At 58.0% G+C, this 8,868-nt stretch overlaps 1 protein-coding gene across 1 annotated transcript in view; it reads right to left on the bottom strand.

Annotated features, from left to right (window-relative positions):
- Positions 1-8,868, bottom strand: part of MAEA (macrophage erythroblast attacher, E3 ubiquitin ligase) — a 53,725-nt gene that overhangs the window by 12,497 nt on the left and 32,360 nt on the right. The window contains exons 4-5 of the mRNA XM_017538971.2: positions 7,827-7,949; positions 3,292-3,368 (exon numbers count right to left, since the gene is read on the bottom strand). Of these exons, the coding sequence (XP_017394460.1) occupies positions 3,292-3,368; positions 7,827-7,949 (200 nt within the window). The remainder of the gene's footprint in view (positions 1-3,291; positions 3,369-7,826; positions 7,950-8,868) is intronic.

The raw sequence follows: 8,868 nt of genomic DNA, 5'->3' as shown, positions 1-8,868 counted from the left end.
AGGGACTACAAGCCAGAGGTGAGTCCACACAGCTGACCCCACAGAGTGTGCAGGGACTACAAGCCAGAGGTGAGTCCACACAGCTGACCCCACAGAGTGTGGCAGGGACTACAAGCCAGCGGTTAGCTACTGAAGAGACGGGATTTAGTCTCTTTGGTTGACATCTATGAGCTCTCATTCCCATGACCTGGATTACGCGTCTTGTCTCACTATCAATAAAACCCCAGATGGATACTCCCACCTGCTAATAAGCGGCCTCGCCTCAAACACCAGGATCTTGATCCACAAACCGCGACGAAACAGAAAACCTAACAGTGGTGGCTGACACTTCTCGCGTCGTTTGATACCAGCATTCAATCCCAAGGCAGACAGCACTACAGCCCGGAATGTGGGGCTCAGAGCAGACACAGTGGAGAACAGCCTAGTGCGCGTCCACAGGGAGCCGGTGAAGTGAAACCGAGACTTTTCTTATCAGACTCAATGCAGCCAACATAAGAAACATAACAACATCCAATTTTTCTTTAAAAATATAAACACACGGGCCAGGTGCAGTGGCTCATGCCTGTAATCCCAGCACTTTAGGAGGCCAAGGTGGGCAGATCACTGGAGGTCAGAAGTTTGAGACCAGCCTGGCCAACATGGCGAAAACCCGTCTCTACCAAAAATATAAAATTAGCCAGGTGTGGTGGCACATGCCTGTAATTCCAGCTGCTCGGGAGGCTGAGGTAGGAGAATCACCTGAACCTGGGAAGCGGAGGTTGCTGTGAGCTGAGACCGTGCCTGGCAACAGAGCAAAACTCCATCTCAAAAAAAAAAATACACACACACACACACACACACACAGAGCACAGACACCCGAAAGACAGCATTCCTAAACTGTGCCTGGCCAGGCTGAGGTGTGGGTGTGTGACAGACAGCACGTGTTGCTCACACAAAGCCACCGAAGCGCACGCCACATCCCAGCCACCTGGGGTCAGGGATTTGCTTACTCATTTACTAAAAATTAAAAATGTTAAAAATTAAACACTTGCGGCTCACACTTTCATACTTGGCAAACTCACAAATGCCCCAGGCAGGGCAGAGCTGCAGCCACCCCAGCAATGAGGCCCCTGCCTGGCCCGGCACATTGGCGCCACGGACAGTAGCACCCACTTCGCCTGCCCCAGTGGACGGCCGTCCCAGGTGAGGTGTGGACCCAGAGGCTGGGCTGCTGGCCTCAAGCCCTGTAGATGGTGCCCCATGCTCCAGCACCCTGTGGGCTGTGAGTTCAGTGGTAGATGGGAAGCTCCCGTGGGCTGGGACCCTGACAGCAGGCAAGAGGGTCCGGCCAGGAGCCCTCAGGAGACATGTGGCCAGGCTTCTCCCCTTCTCCCTTGTCCAGCCTCAGTGACACACACTACCCTCCGGCCTCCCAGTCAGACACTCGCACTCCCTCAACCAACAAAGGTCTGGCCGACGTCCCACCTCTCACCCCAGCCCAGCTCCCGGGTGCCTTGGGGTGGCTCCAGGGCCACACAGAGCTGAGGCTGGACTTCCCTGACCAGGCCCTAGTTCTTGGAGACCCACCTCCAAGATGGCTCCAGCAGAGGGTGTAGCTCAGCCACGCTTGTCTGAAAGGCACTGGGGTGGTATCTGCCACGCCTGCCTGGCTGGGTGCTGATGCTTTGGGCAGTACACGCCTTCACGAGGAGGAAGGACATGCACTTCCTGGGACCTGCCTGCTCCCCTGCAACTGACTAGGTTACAGAGGGTACAGCTCTTGAGCTCAGCTCCAGATCATGAGGCGGGGCCCCGAGAGTCTCCAGGGCAGACTCCACCAAAGCCGGCAAACTGCCCCCACGCAGGCCAGCCACCGCCCGGATGAAGACACCTGTGACGGGAGGGGCTGCAGAGAGGGACTCTGAGATGGACACGTTTTGTTCTCAGACTGCTGCGCTGATAGTGGCCGGGGCCCTCAAGGAGACGGAGGCTGGCTCAGGAGGAAAGCAGGCGGCGCCAGGCAGAGGCCAGTGACACAGGCACCGAGGCCTCGTGGAGGAGGCCGGAGATGAGCAGGAGCCCCTCCTCCTGGCTGACGCCCTTGCTGTATCCCTGGAAGTCACACCCCAATCTCCATTGGGCTGGGTCCTGAGACCCCTGCTTTGCCCTCTCAGGCACAGAAGGGCGATGAGCTCCCTGCCACAGGCCTGACCTGGTCAGGCATCGGGGGCCAGAGCAGGTCCTGGGCCTCTCCAGGGCCCATGCAGGGGCAGGGACCCGCCGTGGTCCTGCCGTGTGTCTTGGGGAGCCTCCTTAGCGCCCCATCGTGAGACACCACTGCTCCGAGTGGGCTCTCTGTGGAACACCTGGCCATGCAGCAGATGCAGGTGGATGTGGAGTTGCGGCCCGGCTTCCGCGCTTGTAGACAGGCATCCCCTCCTGGCAAACACATATCTGCTGGGCACTCGCCCAGAAGCTTTGAGCCGGCCAGGCCCACGCGCCCCCCACAGCCCACACAGCAACTCATGCGTCACCACGAGACTTGGCCGGGCAGGAACCTCCACGAAAGTGAGTGAGACAACCCTGCACCGAGGAGCAGCCTGCCCCGAGACGGGGTAAGCAGGAACTGGCCGGCCCCGCCCGGCCCAGGCGCCCACCACTGCCTGATGATGCTCGCTCTGGGTCACACATGGGAAGCCAGCATTTGGCCCGTCTTGCTTTGCAGGCACCGTACACCCTAACTGGGCTGAGCCACAGTGACAGCCAGCAACCCCATTCTCAGGCCTGACCGCCACGGCGCCACTGGCCTCAGCTCACTGTACGCTGCCCTTGGGGTGGAGATGGGCCAGGGAACCCAGAAGTGCTCTCACCACATGCTGTCAACACCCACCCCTGATGACCATGAGGGATGTCCCCAAGCTCAGGACGCTTGGGGCTACCTGAGGACCACACATCAGAGACACTCCCAAGCCACAGAGGCTGGCAGCGCTTTCCCACGAGGAAAGGGGGTGCCGGGAGCCCGGTCCATATGTTTTACGTGGATGGTCAGGACGCCAGAGCTGGTCAGCTGGCAGCCACGGGGTCTGATGTCCACCTCGGGCTACACCTTGGTGGGGGTCCTGCTGGGCTCCAGGCCTTGCTCCCCGGGTCCCCATTCAGGAACAGCGGGAGAAGCTGCCACCTGAGCGGGCAGGGGTCAGAGTCAACACCTAAGGGACATCCCAAGACCCAGACTGCGAGAGGCAGGGCCGGCAGCGGCCACAGCCAGACATCCCGCCCTCCCTGGAGAAGCCACACGCCCGCGATGCCTACCTCACGGCGTCCAGTCTCTTATTCTGCCGGATGAGTTCAATGAACTCCTGGATTCTGAGGCTGAACTCCAGGCAGCTCTGAGGGCAAAGACAAGACGAGGGCTTAGACAGCACATCCCACAGAGCCCAGGCGCCCAGGGGCCGCACTCCGTGTCCACCAACAGACCCCACATCCACCAGTAGACCCCACACCCAAAGCTCTGAACCCCTCTCACAGGCACCAGAAAGGCAGGGCTGAGGCTGAAGCTGCCACTTCAACCCGAAGCAGACACTTCCCGGGACTGCTGGGTTCTGAACATGAGTCCCGCCCCTGCTCCCGCAGGCGTGGTAGGGTGTGCAGCCGCCCAGCATTTCAACCCAAAGGCTGGGACACTCGGATGCTCCCAGGAGCACGGGCCTGGGGGACGCTGGGAGGGCAGAGCAATAGGTACAGCCACTGGAACAAAGGCACCAACCCCTCTGCAGGGACAGAGCAGCTTCCTGGGTCCTGCCCTGAGGCCGCTGCTTCCTCCTTTACACCCCGCTGGGACTCTGGACCCATCTGTCCCAAGTGTAGACCGAGTGTTGGCCTGAGCCCAGGGCTGTTCCAGGAGAATGTGGGCGAGTCCTGTCCCGGGGTGCTGATGCCTGGGGTGGGGAGGAGACAGGGACCAAAGGTGGGGGGTGCTGGGTGGTGCCTCACAGGCAGAGAAGCAAGCTTGGAGCAGGCAGGACCTAAGCCAGCTGGCAGGGAGCGCCTGCACCGAGGTTACGGACGAGGGACTGTACAGACACCTAGCAAGGACATGCCAGGCAGAAGCCAGGACCAGCACCGAGGCCCCAGGCAGGGGGTACACGGAGCGGAGGCCTGGCGCAGAGGACACTGAGGTCCTAGGTGGCTACGAGGCCGAGGGGCGACTCCCGACAAGGGAGGGCGCTCCCGGGATGTTCGGACAAGGGAGAGAGGCCGGGTCAGGGATGCTGCTGGGACAGTGCCATGCGTGAGGCGGGGGCTGGGGGAGCTCCTGCAGGACCAAGTCCCACGTGTGTCTGCCTACGAGCCTCTCGCCTGCAGCTAAGAAAACCCCACGGAAGCCCAACCCTCACTCTGAAATCTCAGCAACCTCAGTCCAACGTGGGCCGAGACTTGTGGCTGGGGAGAGGGCAGCAGCAACACTGACCAAAGTCATCCGGGAGGAGACGCGGATTCCACAGCAGTGACGTGGCCGCCTAAACCGTAAGATCTTCCGTGTGGCTTCAAGACATTTTCCGGGCTTTGCCCCGGAAACAGGATATGGGCATGAACACCACGGAGCCAGTCTTGGGCTCGGGCCGCCATTTGTCACTCTGAGTTCCAGTGTCCGGATCTCAGGATGGCATGCATAGAAAGGCTACATGGCAAGCAAATGAATCCACTCCATGACTTCACTGAAATCGAAGCTCATCACTCCACTGCCCAGAACTTTTCCCAGGCCCCTTTCTGAGGGGCCGCCCCGGCTCCAGCCCTTGCAGCCCCTGTCCCGTGCCCTCAGACAGGTCAGCAGGCTGGATGTAGAACTCACAGGCTTGCTCCAAGCTGGGGCAGGGGGACCATCTCTGACCCCAACAGTAGCACAGGCTCTGGGTGGTGAGTGCCAGGCTTGGTACAAACCAGCTAAAAGGCACAAGGTCACCCCAGGGTCCTCAGTCCCCACCCCACTAATGAGCAGACAGACTTTGGTCCGCACTCCGCTCCCTTCAGAGCCAGCTTGGCAGGAGGGAAAGAGAGGACCAGCAGGAAGAGACAGAGGCTCCCCACCAGGGCCCCACCTGCCTCCCAGGGGCCACCCAACAGCTGCTGTCTAGGCCAGGGGAGTGCCAGGGCTCTGCGTAAAGGCAGGAAGCAGCTGCCGAGGGGGTGCTCTAAAAAACAGGACTCTGAGCTCACTCTAGGTTACCTCTTCACACACGGACACCTCAAACCTGCATTATTTTTGGAGACAAGAGTCTCACTCCGTTGCCAGGCACCAGGCTGGAGTGCAGTGGTGCAATCTCAGCTCACTGCAACCTCCACCTCCCAGGTTCAAGCAATTCTCCTGCCTCAGCCTCCCGAGTAGCTGGGACAACAGGCGCGCGCCACCACGCCCAGCTAATTTTTGTTTAGTAGAGATGGGGTTTCACCACGTTGGCCAGGATAGTCTCAATCTATTGACTTCGTGATCCACCCACCTCTGCCTCCCAAAGTGCTGGGATTACAGGCATGAGCCACCGCGCCTGGCTCAAACCTGCGTTTTAATGACACCTTCTGCTCCACTAGGTTCTTTTATTTATTGTTTGTTTGTTTGTTTTTGAGACACTTTCACTCTTGTTGCCCAGTCTGGAGTGCAATGGCATGATCTTGGCTCACTGCAATCTCCGCCTCCCGGGTTCAAGTGATTCTCCTGTCTCAGCCTCCTGAGTAGCTGGGATTACAGGCAAGCACCACCACACCGACCTCATTTTGTATTTTTAGTAGAGACGGGGTTTCTCCATGTTGGTCAGGTTGGTCTCGAACTCCCGACTCCGGTGATCTGACCGCCTCAGCCTCCCAGAGTGCTGAGATTATAGGCATGAGCCACCTTGCCCAGCCTAGTAGGTTCCTTTTAATTAGTCCACTAATATGTAAGTGTGTATATGCCATGAAACTTAGGTACCTAGACCCAAATCTAAAATACCTGGAGTCTACGTAGCCCCATACGGTGTGGAGTGCTGACGGGGTGTGTCCACTCTGCGCCAGGCACCCACATGGATGGCTGTGTGTGACTTTCCCACAGATGTGCAGCACAAAAATCACTATGTCAGCTGGCTTCAGGGCCATTCACCCACCCATTACTGTGAAATCCATTTCCCAGCCAGGTAAAGCCTGGTCTCAAGTTTCTCTTCCCATCTAGGTTCTCACAATGTGAGCACGCACAGGCAGACTGCACAGACAGACAGCTGTGCACCCCGCTTTGCTCAGACGGGCATGCAGACTGCACAGACAGCTGTGCACCCCGCTTTGCTCAGACGGGCATGCAGACTGCACAGACAGCTGTGCACCCCGCTTTGCTCAGCTGTCATCTGGCACCGGGCATGTTTCCTTGTCTTCTGGAGTCTTGAGGGAGAATTTCTGGACAGCACCCAAACATGGATTCAGGCCCCATCCAATCTCAACTTCATCCGACACCAGGCACACCCATCCACTAGGCACGCACACGTTCAGTTCCCTGAGTCCTGGCCCTGCCTGACCCCACGGCAGTTTCAGACGGGTCGTGGGCCCACGGCAAGCCCCCGACGCCCTTTAGCAACACTGTCTGGTATGTAATTAGGTCTCAAGGCTTGCAGAAATATCCTGGCAGCACCGAGAACCTATCCTCCCTCTGACATGCACATGAAACGGCCCGGCGGAGCTCCCAACGTGAGGCGTGTGCTGGCTCTTTGGGAAGGACTGTGGAGCTGGCACTGTGTGGGGGTGCCACGGGTTACATACCAATCTGGCTTTCCTTTTAGGGTTTCCATACCAAGACCCTCACCCTCTTTAGGGGAGCCACTGGCCGCTCTACTGTATTGTCCCGTCTTCGCTGGGTGCTTGCTTTGGCGGCCCTGAGTGGCAGAGCGTGCACCCTGCCAAGCTCAGTCAGGGTGGGGTTAAAGCAGCACTCAGTTCAGAAAACAGTTTGCTAATGGAGGCAGGACTGTTCATCTAAGTTAAAACATTTCTGCAAGCCCTAGGGTGACACTGCCTTTTAATAAGCAGGTTAATTCTGTCGTTTAAGAGTCTATTTATCAGGCCTCTTGTGGTCTCTAGAAAAGCAGGTATTCGGCCGGGCGCAGTGGCTCACGCCTGTAATCCCAGCACTTTGGGAGGCCAAGATGGGCAGATCATGAGGTCAGGAGATCGAGAACATCCTGGCCAACATGGTGAAACCCCATGTCTACTAAAAACACAAAATTTAGCTGGGCGTGGGGGCGGGCACCTGTATTCCCAGCTACTCTGAAGCAGAATTGCTTGAACCCAGGAGTCGGAGGTTGTAGTGAGCCAAGATCACGCCACTGCACTCCAGCCTAGCAACAGAGTGAGACTCCATCTCAAAAAAAAAAATAAAGACAAGAAAAGAAAAGAAAAATGGGTATTCATTACGAATATCACAGTCCAGAGCTCTGCAGCCTCACAATAGGAGAATGACTTCCCAACCAGCTTTTCTGTGTCTGAGTGCAGGGAGTCCCCGGGGTAGCCCCCATGGAATGGGACTGAGGCATCTCCCGGCTCCAAGCCCAGTAGCCCCAGACATGCTGCGTGCACAAGGTCGGCCTCCCGTAACCCACCCTCTGAGCCTCATGCCACGAGTATGCAAACTAATGCCAAATGAGGTGCACTTTTCCAGATTTTAGCCTCACAGTGTAACACAACCACCAAAAAACCTCCCGAACCCAACCGCCACCTGACAAACCAAAACCAAACCACTGTGAACCACCAGGCGAGAACGAGCTGGCTCCAGGGCAGGTGGCGCCGCCGAGGCCCTGACCCCACCCCCCACCCCAATCCGGGAGTCCCTGCACCTTCATCTTCCGGAGCCGGGACTTGTTGTCATGGCACCAGGCCAGGCATGTGGCCGTCTCACGTCGCTCCAGGGACTCCTCCACCTCTTTGGCCGTCAGGAACATCTCGATATTCACGAGGTCCTTAGAGGAAGGAAGCGGCTGCTGGTCAGAAGGTGATGGCTCAAGGGCCTCGCACACCCTCCCACACCCCAGACTCCGTGAGGCCAGGCCAGCACTGGCCACTAGTCAAGATACATCTCCAGTCTACACTGTGGGTCTGCACCGTGGACTGCTCAGGGCCACTCTGAGACCCTAGGAACAGAACAGCTGCCAAGGACCAAAAGCTCGGACGCTCAGGTGGACTGTAGCCACAGCCGGGCACAAGGTCAGGCTGCCCCACCTGTCCCATGGAGAGGAGCTGAGGGACACACACGCGCGCGGGGCCAGGCCACGTGCCAGATGGCCACGCCTCCCCTCCCACAGGACACCTACAGCCCCTCCCGGGGCAGCCCCTCATGTCAAAACCAACAGCAAGTGAATAATACAGGCCAAGTAATACATAAACACATTATGGCTGGTATCACGGTAGTTACAACCAATGATTTACATGAAAGCAAAAAACCCCAAGTAACCCAGGCTCCGAGAGTGGCCGGGCACAGGGGACGGTGCTCAGCGTCCAGCAGTGGAACCCGTGGCAGTAGAGTAGCCGGCCTGGGACTTCGCCCCACGCCAGGCTCCGGGAGGCTGAGGGTGAGCACTCAGGTGGTCCTCAGCCACAGTGACCCCCAACTCCCCCAGAGGGACCAAGGACAGCACCTCCACCCCTACGCCGCCCAAGACCCGACGGCTCAGGGTGAGGCCACAGATCACCACTTGTCCCATAGCCCCACGTCTGGACCACCGGCCACACAGATTCGTTGTTTTCTTGCTGCTTTTCTTCAATACTTTCTTTTTTCTGAAACCCCTTCATAGCAGGTGAACTTTGGGTCTCCCACAAAGTCTTGATTTCTCCTATATTTTCTACCTTTGTTTCCCAACTTAATGTTTTTTTTTTTTTTTT

The sequence above is a fragment of the Cebus imitator genome, unplaced genomic scaffold (genome assembly GCF_001604975.1).
Source record: "Cebus imitator isolate Cc_AM_T3 unplaced genomic scaffold, Cebus_imitator-1.0 Scaffold117, whole genome shotgun sequence".
NCBI lineage: Eukaryota > Metazoa > Chordata > Mammalia > Primates > Cebidae > Cebus > Cebus imitator.
The sequence above is the reverse complement of the archived record's forward strand: the minus strand, read 5'-3'. Positions and strand labels throughout refer to the sequence as shown.